General features: G+C 55.2%; 1 protein-coding gene across 1 annotated transcript; it reads right to left on the bottom strand.

Annotated features, from left to right (window-relative positions):
* Window positions 1-513: 513 nt before the first annotated feature.
* Window positions 514-19,949, bottom strand: LOC144734475 (exosome RNA helicase MTR4-like; the record flags this gene model as incomplete). Its single annotated transcript, XM_078616677.1, is given in 18 exon segments — window positions 514-678; window positions 680-691; window positions 1,467-1,547; window positions 1,549-1,593; window positions 4,515-4,616; window positions 6,198-6,308; window positions 6,483-6,562; window positions 7,586-7,717; window positions 7,960-8,062; window positions 9,104-9,202; window positions 9,423-9,547; window positions 9,851-9,941; window positions 10,399-10,573; window positions 12,153-12,265; window positions 13,162-13,224; window positions 14,544-14,610; window positions 16,719-16,856; window positions 19,757-19,949. Coding segments are annotated over 18 exon segments (1,827 nt in total), but the record flags the coding sequence as incomplete, so codon positions are not given.

The following is a 19,949-nucleotide window of genomic DNA, read 5'->3' as shown; positions in this document are numbered from 1 at the left end:
AGGGGGGGTGGGGTGGAGGATGAGGGGGGGTGGAGGATGAGGGGGGGTGGAGCGGGAGGAGGGTGGGGTGGAGGATGAGGGGGGGTGGAGGATGAGGGGGGGTGGAGGATGAGGGGGGGTGGAGCGGGAGGAGGGTGGGGTGGAGGATGAGGGGGGGTGGAGGATGAGGGGGGGTGGAGGATGAGGGGGGGTGGAGGATGAGGGGGGGTGGAGCGGGAGGAGGGTGGGGTGGAGGATGAGGGGGGGTGGAGGCGGAGGAGGGTGGGGTGGAAGAGGAGGGGGGATGGGGGAGGAGGGTGGGGTGGAGGATGAGGGGGGTGGAGCGGGAGGAGGGTGGGGTGGAAGAGGAGGGGGGATGGGGGAGGAGGGGGGGGTGGAGGAGAAGGGGGGGAGGAGGGGGGGTGGAGGAGGATGGGGGGGTGGAGCAGGAGGAGGATGGGGTGGAGGAGGAGGGTGGGGTGGAAGAGGAGGGGGGAAGGAGGAGGAGGAGGAGGGGGGGGTGGAGGAGGGGGGGGTGGAGGGCGAGCGAGCGAACTCACTGGTAATCATGTCGGGCAGGGCCTTGTACTGCTGGAACTGGCAGAACGACTTCTCCAGCATGTACTCGGGGTTGATCTCCTCGACGCGCAGCAGGTTCAGCACCATGTTGTACGTCAGGTGGAAGGCGCTGTTCAGGGGGTTCCGGCAACCCCTGGGGGAGCGGGGGCACAGGTGATGGGGGGAGGGAGGAGGAGGCGTCAAGCAAAGCCGGTCCGTCAAGAGACAAACCGTGATTTTAAAGATTTTACTTCTCCAGGAAAGCGACGCTGAGTCATCAGGGTTCCTTTTAAGGAGGGTGCCTGTTGCTGCTGCACAAGCGGCGGTTCGCAGGCGCGGCAAGCCGCGGTAGTTTTGCAGTCGGGAGGCGATGCCTGCTCAGAGTTCCACCACCGGAACAAATTTGCAGGTATTTAAAAAAAAATTGTATTTCATTTTGGTGAATTTGGACCCACACGGCCTACACCGGCGATGACCCGGCGTGGAATGCAGGTGGTCAGAGAGCGGCGCTGACTCCACCGAGAAGCTTCATTCGGCTCAACTCCAGCCGCATGGCAGAGCGGGTGGGGGAGGGCCGCCCCCGCTCTGCTGGGATGTCACGGGTAGCGCCGTGATATCCGCTTCTGGGGGCTGCTTTCAAACACCAAGGGTGGCGCAGCACTCGACCAGAGAGGCAAATGGATTCTTTGGGTCTCACGGGGTGGGGGGGATCCAGAGATCTTATGAATCTTCGTGCGATCTGCCAACCGCGCGCCTCCTAAAAATGGCAAGTCACAGACTGGCGCGCATCGCCACCATCACCGCCACCGTCATCACCACCATCACTACCACCACCCCCCGCCACCACCACCACCGCCGCCACCACCACCATCATCACCACCACTACCACCACCCCCGCCACCACCACCACCACCCCCGCCACGTCCCACCTTGAGCAAGGCCTTGCCGATGGCCGGGTTGAGTTTCTCGTCCACCATGAGGATGACAATGCCGCGATCGTCCATCCCGCGGGCGTCCCGCTCGCCCCGACATCTGGATATACTCGCCCGAAGATATCTGCCGCGAGAAGATGGTGGGGGGGGGGGGTGGGGGGGGGGGGGGCGAGGCACGCGCGCACAAACGCACGTTCGGGAAAAATCACGGCACGTTCCGGATGACGACGACCGGAAGCTGTCGAGGCCATCGGTGTCAGAATAAATGTTCTTGTAACTGCGGGAGGAATATTCGCTGGGTCTTTCGGTAAAGTCCCGTAACGTTCCGATCGCAACGCGCGCGTTCGTCGTCAAATGTTCGTCGTCAAATGATGACGAACGTGTGTTTTGCGATCGAAACGTCAAAGTGTTTTGTTATTTTCTTTCAACCTATCGACGTGACTTTACCAAAAGACCCAAAGAACATGAATTCCTGCAGTCACAAAAGCTTTAGGGGCACGGGGTCGGAACGTTCCAAACAAACAGTACACAAGCCACAGCAGCAGTGCAAAGTACGAGAAAGGTAAACCAATCACCCAGACACATAGAAACACACCAACTAAACCATCGCTGCCCTACCAGGCCGCGTCACCGAGGATATTAACTTGTTTTCCCGAAGCGACCTGCCCACCACCACAAACGATGATGGCCGCTAAACAAATCGGGCCCCAGTCGTTTGGACATTAACAGGAGGAAAATTATCGACATCATCTCAAAGCGCACGTTTACCGAATGTTGGGGGGGGATGTAAAAAACGGGCAGGGTGGCTCGGTGGGTAGCAGAGAGCGCGGCGTAGCCTGCCGACACGCCGTGCCAGCCCGCACGGCCACACCGACATTTCTTGAACAGGGAAATTGAGTTGCCCGGGTCCAGCCGTTTCAATACGGGCGGCAAACATCACCAATTGTGGCAATTTGTTTGGGTTTCTCCCCGGTGATGGGACTTTGTCGGATAAGGGGCACGGGGTGACCAATAAGGTCTGAATTGGTCTGTAATAAGGTAGGGTTCTGGTAAGGAGTTGACAGGTTTGTAGTGGTGTATAGTAGTGTAGTGTATAGTGTAGTGTAGAGCAGTGTAGTGTATAGTAGCGTACCTGTCAACCCATATGGGTTTCCACGTATTCTTATAAGGAAAGAAATTGAGTTTTCAGGTCCATACGGCGTACAGCCGTTTCAATCGGGCAAACAAAATGTGTCTGTGTTTGTGTGTTTCTCCCTTGTGATGGGAGTTTAGAGGATGAACGTTGAGATTTATAAGGGCACGGGGTGACCAATACGGTCTGCATTGGTCAGTAATAAGGTAGGGCACTGATAAGGGGTTGACTGATCTGTAGTGGTGAGTGTACTAGTGGTGAGTGTACTAGTGGTGAGTGTACTAGTGGTGAGTGTAGTGGTGAGTGTACTAGTGGTGAGTGTACTAGTGGTGAGTGTACTAGTGGTGAGTGTACGAGTTCAACGCGACGGCAACTTCACGCTCAAATGTCCCTCTTCGTCGTACCAATGGCATCTCTACGAGAGCCGTCCTATCGTGCGCACCTCCACCATCAGCACGGTTGGCTACGTACGGTGCGAAAGAAGTTCACCATACGTACGCACGTAGAGTCACGGCCCACCGCCCCCCACGGATCAACACGCGAGGGGGGCTGACGGGGCAGAGCCGATGCCATCAGCGGAGGGTTTCGACCCCCCCTCACGCAGCGTCGACAAGAGGAGCGGGCGAGCGAGAGGGCGAGCGAGAGGGCGAGCGAGAGGGCGAGCGAGAGGGCGGGCGGGCGAGAGGGCGGGCGGGCGAGAGGGCGAGCGAGCGGAGCGAGCGAGAAGGCGAGCGAGAGGGCGAGCGAGGGGGCGGGCCGCCTGCCACCCGCCGGCCGATGGGCGCTGCCTCGCTCCTCAAATCGAGTTAAAGCCCCACGCGGCGAGGAAACCGCTCGTTTACTCATTATGGGCGGGGCGGGGGCAGTGGTTGGGGAGGAAATTGATCGTTTCGACTCGGGAAGGGGATAGTTGGGGGGAGGGTAGGGGGCAATTGCCCCACGCACGCCTTCATTTTTTTGTTTTAAACTAACCGTCGATAAGGCAAGACGACTAAATGGCCATTCAGCTGGACACGGTTAGCAACGGGCAGCGAGGCCTTTCTCTCTCCCGACAATTGTCAACTCGCGACGCCGCCGTTGCCGCGCGGGGGTTTCGCTCGCTCGCGAACAATCCGAGGACCGCCAACACGAGAAGCACCGATTCATCATAGTGGGTCGCGCGGCCCGAGATCTCGGCGGCCGTAACCCCCCCCCTGGCACAACGTGAAAATATTATCTTGTTAAACAAGTGAGGAACTGACGCTCTAACCCATCCCCCCACCCACCAACCACTCTCTCTCCCTACCTCCGAAAGGTGTTAATCAAACGCAAACAGTCGCACGGAAAATATCCTTCACCCGCGGCGGCCTCGCAGTTCCCCTTCCACGGCGGCACGCTCCGACCTCTCTCGCGAGGTCGTCTCCCTCGCCGCCTGCCCCCCCCACGCCACCGCCGTTTTCAAATTGAGACGAATTCCAGAGCGCAGAGGTGCGGTGTGGGGAGCTGCGGCGATTGTGGTGGTGGTGGGGGCCGTCCTACTCTCCCCGCTAGACCGCACGACCACCAACTTAAACTATTTTTTATTTTACCAGGTTGAGGCCCACTGAGCTGTGTAGAGGCTCTTTTTTTTTCAGAAGCGACCCGCCCAACACAAATGAAAAATCAACGAAGTGGCTTATAGCGTGGAAAGGTACATTGCTCTAAAACGCGTGGCGATGTCGATTCTAAATGTGGGGGGGGGGGGGGGGGGGAAAGCGGAGGGAGCCCGGAGAAAAATCCACGCGACCACGGGGAGAGAGACGCCACAAACTCCAAATATACAGCAGCGGCAGCAGGCATCGTCAGGGTCGGGATCGAACCCACGACCTCCTGTAGACCGGGCGAGGTCGTTCACATCTCGCCAATGTGGCACCCACCGCCACAGCCCGACCTACCCAGCGGAAGTCCTTGCCGTCGAACTTGCGCGCATTGGTGAAGAGCACCGTGCGCGCCGGCATGTTGATGCCCATGGCGAACGTCTCCGTGGCAAACAGCGCCTGCACGCACACACACACACACACACGCACGCACGCACGCACACACGCACACACACGCGCACACACGCACGACACACACACACACACACGCACGCACGCACGCACACACACACGCGCACACACGCACGCACGCACACACACGCACACACACACACACACACGCACGCACGCACACACGCACGCACGCACACACGCACGCACGCACACACGCACGCACACACACGCGCACACACGCACGCACACACGCACGCACACACACACACGCACGCACGCACGCGCACGCACGCACGCACACACACGCACGCACACACGCACACGCACACACACGCATGCACACCCACACACGCACGCACACACACGGAAAGAGAAAGCTTTAACAGTCTGTTGGGGCACCTATGAAGACCGCCACGGCACACGAGGGGGTGGGTGGCCAGGGGATTTGTTTGTTATTGTGACCGCGTTTTTTGTTATTAATTTTTGTTCAAATTTCGGTTTGCTTCATTGCTGCGCTTTCTTTTGATTTTCAGTGAGCCAGAGGTCAACTCCTGCGACTGAGACTCCTACATCCTGGGCTCTAGAGTTCCCACCTGCAGGTTAATTAAAATCAACTTGAACTCACTCGCTCAATCACAACTTCTAACTCAATCATTCACCCACTCACCCACCATCTTGCCCACCCACCCATTCATCCACTCACCCACCCATTCACCTGCCCATTCATGCCCTCACCCACCCACCCACCCATTCATCCACTCATCCACTCATCCACTCATCCACCCACCCACCCACTCACCCACCCACTCACCCACTCACTCACCCACCCACCCACCCACCCACTCATCCACCCACCCATTCATGCACTCACCCACCCACCCATTCATCCACTCATCCACTCATCCACTCATCCACCCACCCACTCACCCACTCACTCACCCACCCACCCACCCACCCACTCACCCACCCATCCACTCATCCACCCACCCATTCATGCACTCACCCACCCACCCATTCATCCACTCATCCACTCACCCACCCATTCAAGCACTCGCCCATTCATCCACCCACCCACTCAACCCACCCCACTCACTCAACCACCTATTAACCCACCCATCCATTCATCCACCCACCCATTCATGCACTCACCTACCCACCCATCCACTCACTCACTCACTCACCCACCCATTCATCCACTCAATCATTCATCCACCTACCCATCCACCCACCCACCCATCCACCCACCCACCCACCCACCCACTCATTCACGCACTCACCCACCCACCCTATTCATGCGCTCACCCACCCACCCATCCACTCACCCAAACACCCACTCACCCATTCACCCACCCACTCCACTCACTCACTCACCCACTCACTCACCCACTCACTCACTCACCCATTCACCCACCCAACCCTTGCACATGAGACTCGCACCTCCGATCAGCACGGTTGGCTACGTACGGGTGTGAAACGAGCTCAAACATTCACGTACACACGTACATGCAGACTCCTACATCCCGGTCTCTTTGAGCTCTCACCCAGGTTCAACAAATTCCCCGTGAGCTCGCCGCGGCCTCGCCTCACCTTGATGAGGCCCTCCGAGAAGAGGATCTCGATGGTCTCCTTGAGGATGGGCAGCAGGCCCCCGTGGTGGATGCCGATGCCTCTCCTGAGCAGGGGCAGCACGTGCTCCACCTGCGACGGGACGCACGGATGTTTGTACGGATGTAGAACTTCTTTCGCACCGTACGTAGCCAACAGTGCTAATCAGGGTGCTGCTCGTGGCCTGTACTCGCAGCAAGCGTGCCGATAAAAGATTGAGGAGGTGAAACCCACGGAGCTCCCTCTCGCTCTCTCTCAGTCTCTCACCTGCGGCAGTTTCTTGTCCTCGTCGGACAGGCAGTCGATGGCGTTGGTGAACACCTCATCCACCAGCTTCTTCTCATCGTCTGCACCCGACACGGTGGGGGGAGGATGTTGGCGGTGAGCAACGGTTGAGCGGCGGTTTCACAAGCAACGGTGAGAAACACGGCGAGACGACCCGCAGCCACGTCCGTCTACGGATCCCAATCGGCTCGGGCCGCCCCCGTGAACCACGTGACCTTCTGTCTGTCTGTCGTGCGGGCCTCTACGTCCGCAGCCTCAACTCTCCTGACCGCCCGCGCTCCCGGTCTCTCCGTTCCTTCTCCGCACTTTTCCATCTCGCTTCCCCCACTCCGTCGCTTCTCTCTTCGCTCTCTGCCGTCCCCTTTCTCTCCATCCTCGATTCGACCCCACCTCCCCGTGGCGCGGAACAAAAAAGGTACGAAGCCCCGAGATCCTTGTTACAAAGCACCTGGCGGTGCTGCTGCTGTGTTGGCAGTGGCGGCACAAGCACAGCCGACCATTAACACAGGTAGGAACAACAGTTCCACACTGCCCACCAGGGATTATTTGTCTGTCTGTGTGTCGTGCATAGCCACGCCCTCGATTTGTATTTCATAGAGCGCTTCGGGCGGGCTCAGCATCACGTGACGCGCCGTCCCTCGCAGCTTGCGCCGCGTGACACGGATCGCACGAATGCGCCGTCCAACCAAGTTCCTACCTGCCCACTCCGAAGGAACTTGTTCTCGTTCAGTCAATAACGCCGCGTGTGCGTGTGCGGGGAGAGCGGTCGCGTAACGGTTAGCAAGCTGCGTTTCAAACCCGGCGCCACGAGTTCCATTCTCGCTCACGGCCAACACCCAGTGACGATCATTTGAACCGGTGCTGGGCCTCCCCTAGGTCGACTCGGCCTCAATTGAATACCCGGTGCGGTGTGTCAAAAACATCGGCACTGGGGGAGACAAAGGCTTGCCACCCATCCCCCTCGCGTGCCTTTCCGGCCTTCATACGAGCAACTCGCTCAAAGCAGCACTTGCCCCCAACAGTCTCTTAAGGCTACGTGGGGGATCTTTGCCTGTGCGTGTGTGTGGATTTAAACGCGGCCGCACCCGTGTTGAAGTCCAGCTTGGTCATCTGCATGGCGTAAGCCTCGCAATCTTTCTTGCTGAAGCTGAAGATGATGACCGGCTGGAAGTTCCTCTCCATGATCATCTTGACGATCTTGAACACGTTGCAGGGGCCTGCTCTCGGTGTGGGGGGGCGGAGGAACGACGGGAGGAGGGGGGGGGGATGACGACGGCACGTGGTGGCGTCGTTTCTTGCGGCGGAAGCACGGAATGCGACGAAACCGCGACGTTTCAGAAAATAAAAACGACCGTTCCGCACTCCGCGAAATCGAACTCGGGCCGCCGGGTTCGTAGCGCGGCTCGCGAAGCGCTACGCCACCGCCCCCCCCCCCCTTCCCGCACGCAAGCGGACTCACCCTTGGTGCCCCCCTTCCGCCCCTTCTGGTCGCCCTTGGCCAGGTCCCCCATGTCCCGCAGAACCTGCATGGCCGAGCTGAAGTTGTCCTCGCGGAATTCACCCTTGGGGGCGGTGGGGGGGGAGGGGGGGAGAGGCGGCAGGCACAGAGACATAAGTCGGGGTGAGAGTGAATCGTCACTCGCACGACAGCCGAGCCGGTGGTGGAAATTCTACATCCCTACGGCGGGGGTGGGGGCGGCGGGGGGAGCCAGAGGACGACACGGACCAAATCTTTACTCAGGCGTTGAGGCCTACGTCGAAATCTCCCACAATGCAGCACACATCGTCGGGGCTCGGAAGTGGAGCAGGGCTGAGTCTGGTTCGTGCGCGCATGGGCACCCATCACGAGTTACGGTCGGTAACAAGGCTGCGGGCGCGGCGTTGTAGCGTACTCCCGTGCTCCCGCGTCTTTTACTGTCCGCTTTAACCAATCCACTTTGTCCAATTCGTGCAACGTTCGCCATCGGCGTGGGGCGGACGGCCCCCCCCGTCCAAGAGCGGACTGGCAAGCAGTCTGGATCCAGGATCAGATTCCGTGTGGCTTGGAGCAAGGATTCATTTCAGTTCAGACCCAACACAGCCTGGATAAATGATGGGCCACCTCGGTGAGCTATCATTTGTGGCGAGGTCGCTTCTAAAAAATATGCTAATAACTCAGTGGGCTTTGCCTGGCAGGATGGGGATGGTTTAGTTGTGTTTGTCTGGGTCTGGGTGATTTGTTTAACTTTCTTGTACGTAGCACTGCTATCGTGGTTTTTGAACGCTTTGTTGTTGAAACGTTCTGACCCCGTGCTCCGACTGGACATCTGTGATACATCTTATATAAAAGATCTTGACAGCTCAGTGGATTCCTCCTGCAGTTATAAATACATTTATTCCGATGAAGGCCAATTACATCGATTGATTTCCATGGAAAAGCGTTAGCCTCCCCGCGCCCCCCACCGCCTTGCCCGCGTGAATCTTTCTCCGGGAACTCCCCCCCCCCAATCCGGGACCCGAAAATCCCCGAAAATCCGGATCCGGTGCCGCCCCATCACCACCGAGCCGCCCACGCAGTCCGGCGTCGTCGCCACGCGTGGCCGTAGTTTACAGCGCTCGCTCACGTTCTCGTCCAAGACGAGATGGAGGCCGTCACCGCCCGCCGGGAAGATGTAGTGCTGCAGCGGGGTGGGGCGGTAGTCCGTGTAGACCACGTGGCACGGCTGCACGGGGACACGGGGAGGAGGAGACACGTGGTGGAGGAGGACAGAGAGAGACGGTGATGTCACGCCGACCTAGTGATGAATGGTGGCTGCTGTTGTGCGTGTGTGATTGTGCATGTGGGAACACGTGCGTGTGTGTGTGTGTGGGGAGCAGCAGCGGAGGGCGAGGAGGAGGAGGGGGGGGCGGAGAGGAGAGGTCAGCCAGGCGAGTGTCGCTCACCTGGACGTGGAGGTGGCAGATCCACTCGGCGAACTGGCGAGCGTTGGGGATGGTGGCGGACAGGAACACGTAGTGCACGTTGTTCGGCAGCAGGATGATCGTCTCCTCCCACACCACGCCGCGCTCTACACCAGGACAAAGATCCCCCGCAGAGCCTCAAGCACACTGTTGGGTCAAGGGCCATCAGCGAGCGCCTGCGTACCGTGTTGGCCTTCGCGAGCGGGCGGGTGGTCAACGCCACACCCGGCCACCTTTGTCTCCCCCGTGTACACAGCACAACGATTCCCCCATGCGGCCTACGCACAGGCTGCTGGGGCAAGTCCTATCTGCGGCACAGCTCCTAGGCTCATGAGGCCGCACGCTCGTGGCCTCTGGGTCAACTCGGACACACGCGAGCGACCTCCGGACTCGCGGGTCACCGGCCGTACCTGCGTCCCTCATGTAGTGGATTTCGTCAAAGATGACCCAGGCCACCTCTCGCATGACCTCCGAGCCCCTGTAGAGCATGCTTCGCAGAATCTGCGGAGAGACGGCGGGGGGCACGGGGAGGTGGAGCAGAGTGACGGTCACCAACGCCAACGGCTTTCGTTTCTTCGGCAAGGGCTCGACGGAGCATCGAGGGATCCCTTCACCGAGAGGGTCGTCACGGCCTGCGCCGGCGTTTGGCCAATTCGCTATCGGGGAGGAAAGTGGAGCACCTGGGGAAAATCCACGTGGGGGGGGGGGGCGATCAGGCCTTGGGCCTGCGCTCGTGGTCAGGGCCCGACATTATCTAGTGCTGTGGTCAGGGGTCAGGGCTAGATAACGTCGGGCTCAGGGTTAGGGGTAGTTCAGGCGTTACTGCTCGTTGCAAGGGTCAGTGTTAGAGCTAGGCTCAGGCTTAGCCGGGTAAGCTTATGTCCAGCCACTAGCGCCGCCCGTGGCCGCTTATGCCGAGGCCAGAGAGCCGGTGGAAGGATTTGGGCGCCGCGCCCACCTCCGTGGTCATGATGAGGCAGGAGGCCGTGGGGTTGATGGTGACGTCGCCGGTCATGAGGCCCACGTCGCGGAACTCCTCGGACATCTCGCGGTACTTCTGGTTGCTCAGCGCCTTGATGGGGCTCGTGAAGATCACTCGCTGCTTCTCGCGCAGCGCCAGAGCGATCGCGTACCTGCGCCGGGGAGCGGCGGGGCGGGGGGGGGGGGTGTAGGAGGACGGCGCTTGTTAGACATTTCTACTTTATGGCAAGTCCTCGCCGAGAGCGTGGCGGTGTTCCTTCCATCCGGCAACGCTTTCCGCTCGACGCGGAATGCTCTCCGCGCGTTGTGTTTGTATCGTTTGTTGTCGTCGTAACGTTCCGATCGCCCTTTCCCCGGCCGGACAAGTGTGGGGGGGGAATTAAAGAGCTTCACAGCTCATCGGATTCCTCCAGTATAAATATTACGATTCTGTTACTTTCTGGAGCCGCGCGGATAAGCGCGGAATGATACGGTAACGCTGGAGGCGTACCCCCAGTTATTTGTCCTGCCATCTTTTCAGGAACGAGGACTCGCCGTTTGCCGACACACTCGTCGTTGTACGTCGAGATCCACACACACAGAGGTGCTTGCTGACCAACGCGTCGAATTTACTTTTGTAATTTACAAAACTAAAAAAAACTATCAAAATATTTTGTTATTTTTACCAGGTAAGGCCCACTGAGCTGTACACAGCTCATTATTCAGAGGCGGCCTGGCAATTGCAAATGATAGCTCAACGAAGTTGCCTTATCACGTGGAAATTTATAGCAGCGGCCAAATGCGACGTTGATTCTAAATGTGGAGGGGGAAACCGGAGGGCCCGGAGAAAAATCCACGCGACCACGGGGAGAGAGAGAGACACCGCAAACTCACAATATACAGCAGCAGGCGTCAGGGGATCGAACCCACGACCTCCTGTATAACAGGCGAGGTAGTTAACATCACCTAGCCACTGTGGTGATGATGATGAGAGAGAGACGCAGACTCCAAATACACAGCAGGCATCGTCAGGGTTGGGGGTCAAACCCACGACCTCCTGCTTACCCAAGGAAGTGGCTAACCGTCATAACGTGGAAAACTGAAGCAGCAGCCAAATACTTAATTTGGAGCTTTCGTGACTGCAGGAATTACTCTTTGGTTCTTTCGGTAAAGTGACGTATAAAGTGAAAATACTGAATTAAATACTAGCATACGACGTTTCGTTGCAACACAAGCAATCGTAATCAGGTATAAATGAAATAGCAACACAAATCTAGAATGCATTCTCAGGAAGAACGTAATCAACGAGGTAGGGTGTTGACTGTTATGTTATCCGACTCTCTGTTGTATTACATTACATTTAAATTTCGATTTAAAGCTTTCGTGACTGCAGGGATTCATCTTCTTGGTTCTTTCGGTAAAGTCACGTAGAAGGGAAATAATAAAATAATAATTATGTTTTATTTGTATTATTTCCCTTCTACATTACATTTCTAAGTATACTAGATTTGTGTTTCTATTTCATTCATACCTGATGACGATTGCTTGTGTTGCGATCGAAACGTCGTATGCTAGTATTTAATCTATTATTTTCTCTTTATATGTGACTTTACCGAAAGAACCAAATAGCAGCAGCCAAATACTCTACGAACGCGGAGGGGGGAAAAACCCGGAGGACCCGGGAGGCAATTGGATCGGCGCGCTCGACCGAGCCGATCTGCGTGGGGCGAGCGCCGAGGTGGGGAGACGTACTCGGCACACACGGTCTTGCCGGCCGACGTGTGCGCCGACACGAGCACCGAGTGTCCGTTGTCGAGACACGCGATGGCCTCGCGCTGGAACGGGTCCAACACGAAGGGGTACTCCTGCACGCGGGGGAAGGGGGGGGTGAGGTCGGGGGGGGGGGGGGCACGGGGGGGGGGAGCAAAAGTGGGGGGTGAGACGGTAACAAGCGCAAGCGACGAGGGTGTTTTTTGTGTCCCCCCCCACCCGTCCATCCGTCCTCTACGGCGAGCGCCGGTTGTGGCCGGAGCGGCGCGCAAACAGGTAGCCGGCACCACCGCGAAGAAGGCGTCATGAAGAAGGGCCATCGCCCGAAACGTCGTCTATTACATTGATTTGTATGAACGTGTCGAGCGTTTATGTCATTAGTGCAGCAGCAACAGCAGCAGCAACAGCAGCAGCAGCAACAGCAGCAGCAACAGCAGCAGCAGCAACAGCAGCAACAGCAGCAGCAACAGCAGCAGCAACAGCAGCAGCAGCAGCAGCAACAGCAGCAACAGCAGCAGCAACAGCAGCAGCAGCAGCAGCAACAACAGCAGCAGCAACAGCGCTTCGTAATGTGTCACGCCCTGGTGGGGGCGAGCACGGCAGGTGCGGTGTTGAACTTCTTTCGCACCGTACGTAGCCACGGTAGCTAGCAGATGTTAACTACCTCGCCTGTTATGCAGGAGGCCGCGGGTTCGATCCCAACACCGACGCCAGCTGCGTAATTAAGTGGAGTTTGAGTGCGATTCTCTCTCCCGGAGAAAAATCCACGAGGAAAAATCCACATTTAGAATAATGGCGTTTAGATGATTTGGCTCCTGCTATGAATTTCCACGTGACGATGAGAAGCCACTTTCGTTGAGCTATCATTTGCGGCCAGGTCGCTTCTGCAAAAAGGACATAAATCAGTGGGTCTTACCTGGTTAAAAAAAATGTTTTTGTTTAGTGCGGCGAACCACGAGGCTACCGCGGGTGGGGGTGGGCGAGGGCTTACCTTGGCGGGAGGACCCACGCGGGGCTTCAGGGGCGTGTACTCCTCGCTGGCGGGAAGGGCCACCTGCGACGGGCAGCGGAAAGAGTTGCGTTTCAAGTTGCGTCGCACGCCCTCCGTCAAATCAGCCGTTCACGAGGCTCCCCTCGCTTTGCGGTTTGTGCAATTGTGCGCGAACGGGGCTAATCCACTTCGAGCCAAACGTCGCGATGCTTCGTGGCCACGCGGTTGGGCGTGGGGACAACATTGTGTGCGTACTACTCTACGAGCTACTCGGTCTCGCTTTGCGAGTCTCTTTTTGGTTCTTTCGGTAAAGTCACGTAGGTGAAAAAATCAAATAAATTAATTAAATCACGACGTTTCCACAGCAATTTTTATCTTGCTGTGGTTGTCACACCTGATGATGATTGCTTGTGTTGCAATCGAAACGTCGTGATTTTATTCATTTATTTATATTTTTTATTAAATTTTTTCACCTACTTGACTTTACCGAAAGAACCAAAGAATATGGATTCTTGCAGTCACGAAAACTTCAAATCTAGAATGAGTCTTTTTTTGTTTGGAACGCATTGACTACTACGACTACCGCGTGAAGCCATCCCTGTGGACAGATGAACCTCCGCCATGGGAACGTGGAATTTCCGCCACTGGCTCCGGACTGCCAGTGGCGACAAGGGACCATCACGTGGTCGCTTGAGCACCGAGACACTTTTGTGTTTGTGATCGCTGCGATTCGCCACTCGTTCATTTTCATAAACGAATCGGTTGATCGCGGTCAGCGTTCACTCTCGCAGGGATGGGGATTCAGAAGCGCGGGACGCACTCCAGACACGTGGGAAGGGCAGCCAGAACCGGTGCCAAAACAATTGGCCCAAACTCCCGTGGTCAATTACTGGGACGTTTGGTCAATTCCGTGAATGAGCGTTTCATTACGACCGCGTGAGAGGGAGTTAGTTTCAGATTAAGGAGAACCTGGGTGATCAAAATGTATTCATCGCAGAGTTAGCAAAAATAATAACGCATCATGCCAGAAACAAACTGCTTCTCCGGGACAAGATTACAACAAAGTTGAACATCATGTCGGCAAACAGGCTTTAAGTGTCGCAAATGAAACCAGCCAGTGGAACATGACGAGGCCATCGAGCGCGATCAATTCACCCTTTCCCGGCTCCGACGACGTACGTTTACGTCATCAGTTTTTCTTCCGATTCCGTTCCGAGTTGTCCACGTCATCGGAACTGCTTGCGATTGCGTTCAAAATCGAATCCATTTCGAACGCAATCGCAAGCAACTGCAGAGACGAACGTACGGAGCGAGACGATTGGCCTGCGCAACCACAATGCCGGCCCAAGCACCCAGGCATCCGCCCCGCACGATCCACGCACCTCGTGCAAGCAGCCCTCCAACGTCTCCACTTGCACCGTCTTCACCTTCGGCATGAGGTCCGACATGCTGCGGCACAGGGGGTTCAAAGTTCACGCGTGTGCCTCGAGGGACCGGGGGAAAAGCCTCGATTGGCGAGAGCGACCCGACCCCGGGTGGCCAAGATGACAACAGCAAAAACAAGCCGAGCAATGCACAGAGAAGCCAAGATAATTCAAGAGAGGCGAGGAGACACGGACACTCGGAACACCAAGGGGTGTGTGACGATACAGAAAGACGGGAGACGTGGAGACAGATACAGTTAGCATTAGTGGCCAAGTTACTCCTGAAAAAAATAATGAATATTTAAAAATACTTTTTTTAGACACGCTTTAATGAAACGTACCGTACTAGTAATGGCAGAACTCCACGACTCCAGGAAGCGTCCCCGAAGCTTGCCATAATGTAAGGGACCGTGGTGATTTACAGCCAACGTTAGTTGAGCGTGGACAATTAGACCCGTAAAAAAGATTGTTTAAAAATATATAATTTGTATTTTAATGATACAAAATGGTATTGTCATCAGTATGACATAAGTATACCAAGATTGCAGTCGATACGACATTGGGAAGTGGCTAAAAATTTAGTGACAAGATTTGAGAATACGACAACAGACAGAGTGAGTTAAATAAAAGTGTTAAATAGCTCAGTGGGCCTGCCCTGGCAAAATAAAAAGTTGAGTTTAAAGTTCATTAATTTATTTATCTTTGATATACGTTGTACTCCTGACGACGATTGCTTGTGTTGCAATCGAAACGTTGTAAGCTATTATTTTATTTATTCTTTCTACGTGACTTTACCGAAAGCTTTAAATCGAAATTTATTCTGATTCTGCTACAACTCACGTGGAATCCCTCCCTCTCACCTCCCACCATCCCTCTCCTCCATCCAATCCATCCGTTACATCCCTCTATCCACCATCTATCTTTTAGATGGTGGATAGAGGGATGGGTTGAAATCTAATCTCTTTAGAACTGCTTTTTGCTGCGTTCGGTTTCTTGTCCTTCCCCCGCACCTCCGATGAGCACGGTTGGCTACGTACGGCGGTGCGAAATAAGTTCAACATATGGTACATACAGTAGAACCTCTGGTCACGGACGCTTCTGACCACGACCAAATCGGGTTCAGACCAAAAAATTGACAACAATTTTTGAATCTGGTCACGAACACAAACTCGGGTGACGATCAAACACGGCCGCGGCCGATTTCCCCTTCCGCGCCATTTTTTTGTAAGCGCCAAATTTCCTGTTGGTTGTTTACAAACAACACAAAGCGTAACAGCTATGTATATAACTTTTGTTATATAAAATTCCTAGTAAGATATTGATTTTGTGAGTGTAGTCATACCCCTCCCCCCTCTTTCAAGCCGTAATTTAGAGAGCGAAAGCGCTGAGTACGTAAATCGCTAACATGAGAACCCGTTAATCTCTTCTCGCATCATTCATAGGATGATGCGGTGAAGTAAACGTTCATACGATATTACGGTGATTGCATCCAAAAACAATACTGTACCCAAATATTACTGTTAACTTACTTTCAATAGAAACATGAATTTCTCTTATGAATATTTTCTCTCTCTCTCAGAATCGACCGACTGATGTAGCAGACGAAACTATAATCTTGTTGAACGATTTTAAACCTTGACGCGGAAATATTAGTTTTCTCTGTTGTTCAAGGTTTTCTCAGTGTTATTCAATGTTTTTACATTTAGTTTACTATTACACTGTGAATTATCTGGCATAATTAACTATTTTTGTGCTTAAAATCTTTAAAAAAAAATATTTATATCCAGTTCGTAGGAGTCTGGAACGGATTAATCGTATTTACATACAATCCAATGGGCAAATTAGGTTCGAGTCACGACCAAATCGGGTTGCGACCAAAGTTATGGAACGAATTATTGTCGTGACCAGAGGTTCTACTGTACACAGAGACCCATAGACTCACACAGAAACCCAAAGACTCGTCACACAGAGACCCATGGACTCGCACAGTTCAACGAACACAACACCACACGCATTCAGAATCAGAATCATTCCAATCCATCCATCCACATCCATCCCTCCCCGCGACGTCAATCAAATCTCTCCACCCGAGACCCTCAGGGTGGGGCCCACCAGGCCCCATGGTGCGCTCACTTGGAATCCTCCGAGAGCTTGATCTTCTTGCCGAGCGGGGCATTGTCCACCACTGCCGTCGGCTCGGCCTCCTCAACATCTCGCTTGCCTCGCTCCCCTCTGCCGTTCGTCCCGGCTTTCGAGCCGCGGACATTCCTCCTGGCAGGGGAGAAAACGCGGGCGAAGGTTGTTGATCGCAGAGCGATCCGTCCGGCCGCCAAACCAACCCGAGGCTGGGCACCACGGTGGCGAGGAGATGTTAGAACTACCTCGCCTGGTATACAGGAGGTCGTGGGTTCGATCCAGACCCCTGACGCCTGCTGTTTATTTGGAGTTTGCGTCTCTCTCATCATCATCGTGGCTAGGAGATGTTAAATACCTCGCCTGGTATACAGGAGGTCGTGGGTTCGATCCAGACCCTGAAGGCCTGCTGTATATTTGGAGTCTGCATCTCTCTCATCATCATCACGTTGGCTAGGAGATGTTAACTACGGGAGACTGCATCTCTCTCATCATCATCACGTTGGCTAGGAGATGTTAACTACCTCGCCTGGTATACAGGAGGTTGTGGGTTAGATCAAGACCATGAAGACTTGCTGCATATTTGGGAGTCTGCGTATCTCTCTTTCTTATCATCACGGTGACTAGGAGATGTTAACTACCTCGCCTGGTATACAGGAGGTTGTGGGTTCGATCCAGACCCCGAAGGCCTGCTGTATATTTGGAGTCTGCGTCTCTCTCCTCATCATCATCACGTTGGCTAGGAGATGTTAACTACCTCGCCTGGTATACAGGAGGTCGTGGGTTCGATCCAGACCCTGAAGGCCTGCTGTATATTTGGAGTCTGCGTCTCTCTCCCTCATCATCATCACGTTGGCTAGGAGATGTTAACTACCTCGCCTGGTATACAGGAGGTTGTGGGTTCGATCCAGACCCCGAAGGCCTGCTGTATATTTGGAGTCTGCGTCTCTCTCCTCATCATCATCACGTTGGCTAGGAGATGTTAACTACCTCGCCTGGTATACAGGAGGTTGTGGGTTCGATCCAGACCCTGAAGGCCTGCTGCATATTTGGAGTCTGCGTCTCTCTCCTCATCATCATCACGTTGGCTAGGAGATGTTAACTACCTCGCCTGGTATACAGGAGGTCGTGGGTTCGATCCAGACCCTGAAGGCCTGCTGTATATTTGGAGACTGCGTCTCTCTCATCATCATCACGTTGGCTAGGAGATGTGAACTACCTCGCCTGGTATACAGGAGGTCGTGGGTTCGATCCAGACCCCGAAGGCCTGCTGCATATTTGGAGTCTGCGTCTCTCTCCTCATCATCATCACGTTGGCTAGGAGAGGTTAACTACCTCGCCTGGTATACAGGAGGTCGTGGGTTCGATCCAGACCCTGAAGGTCTGCTGTATATTTGGAGTCTGCATCTCTCTCCTCATCATCATCACGTTGGCTAGGAGATGTTAACTACCTCGCCTGGTATACAGGAGGTCGTGGGTTCGATCCAGACCCTGAAGGCCTGCTGTATATTTGGAGTCTGCATCTCTCTCATCATCATCATCACGGTGGCTAGGAGATGTGAACTACCTCGCCTGGTATACAGGAGGTCGTGGGTTCGATCCAGACCCCGAAGGCCTGCTGCATATTTGGAGTCTGCGTCTCTCTCCTCATCATCATCACGTTGGCTAGGAGATGTTAACTACCTCGCCTGGTATACAGGAGGTTGTGGGTTAGATCAAGACCATGAAGACTTGCTGCATATTTGGAGTCTGCGTATCTCTCTTTCTTATCACGGTGGCTAGGAGATGTTAACTACCTCGCCTGGTATACAGGAGGTCGTGGGTTCGATCCAGACCCTGAAGGCCTGCTGTATATTTGGAGTCTGCATCTCTCTCATCATCATCATCACGGTGGCTAGGAGATGTGAACTACCTCGCCTGGTATACAGGAGGTCGTGGGTTCGATCCAGACCCCGAAGGCCTGCTGCATATTTGGAGTCTGCGTCTCTCTCATCATCATCACGTTGGCTAGGAGATGTTAACTACCTCGCCTGGTATACAGGTCGTGGGTTCGATCCAGACCCTGAAGGCCTGCTGTATATTTGGAGTCTGCGTCTCTCTCATCATCATCACGTTGGCTAGGAGATGTTAACTACCTCGCCTGGTATACAGGAGGTCGTGGGTTCGATCCAGACCCTGAAGGCCTGCTGCATATTTGGAGTCTGCGTCTCTCTCCTCATCATCATCACGTTGGCTAGGAGATGTTAACTACCTCGCCTGGTATACAGGAGGTCGTGGGTTCGATCCCGACCGTGACGCCTGCTGTGTAATTAATACTGGACAAAGGTCCGGTTGATACCCGCTTGCAAAAACTTCCATCTCGGGCGAGCAACAACTCAACTAAAAACTAAACGTCTTACTTTACCAGGTAAGGCCCACCGAGCTAGATAGTGTGGCTCTTTCTCAGAAGCGACCCGGCCACAAATGATTGCTCAGCCAAGTCGCTTTTATAGCAGCCAAATACTCTTAAACGCGTGATGTTGATTCTAAATGTGGAGGGGAAAAATCGACGCGACCACGGGGAGAGAGAGACGCAAACTCCAAATATGCAGCAGCAGGCGTCAGGGTCGGGATCGAACCCACGACCTCCTGTACACCAGGCGAGGTAGTTAACATCTCATAGCCGCCGTGATGATGAGGAACACGAAGGAACACATCCATTGCCGTCATCATCTCGGACTGTAAGACCCCCCCCCACAGCCCCCCTGTAGTTTCAAGCAAAATGTTTGCGTCTTATAATCCTGTAAACGTGGGCTCACGCGAGGCCGGATCGTCACCACGCCGCCGGTACCAGGCTAGGTGCACACTTGAACCGGCGCGAGCGGGTTTATCCCCCCTCCCTCCCCGTGCCAGGCTAGGTGCACGCCGCCGACCACGCGTGGCAAGCGCAGTGCGAGCGACGTTACCCACCCACGTGGTCACGTGTACGCACTGTACACACGGATATCACTGTACGCGTGCCCGCGTGTGAGTGAGAGAAGCTGCAGTCGCGACTCAACTCTGCTCGGCCGCCGCCGCCGCCTCCTCTGCCTCCTCCTGCGGCTCCTCCTGCGGCTCCCGGGAGTCGCTGCGGAGACTCAGCCGCCTCGAAGACGGCGAAGAGATCATCAGCGAAGTCGGCCATCGCGACCAGGGCCCACGCAGCGGGTCTCAGAGCGGGCAGCCCCGGCGCACGTGCTCTCCTATTGGTCG

This window comes from Lampetra planeri, chromosome 3 (genome assembly GCF_965212315.1).
Source record: "Lampetra planeri chromosome 3, kcLamPlan1.2.h2, whole genome shotgun sequence".
NCBI lineage: Eukaryota > Metazoa > Chordata > Hyperoartia > Petromyzontiformes > Petromyzontidae > Lampetra > Lampetra planeri.
The sequence above is the reverse complement of the archived record's forward strand: the minus strand, read 5'-3'. Positions and strand labels throughout refer to the sequence as shown.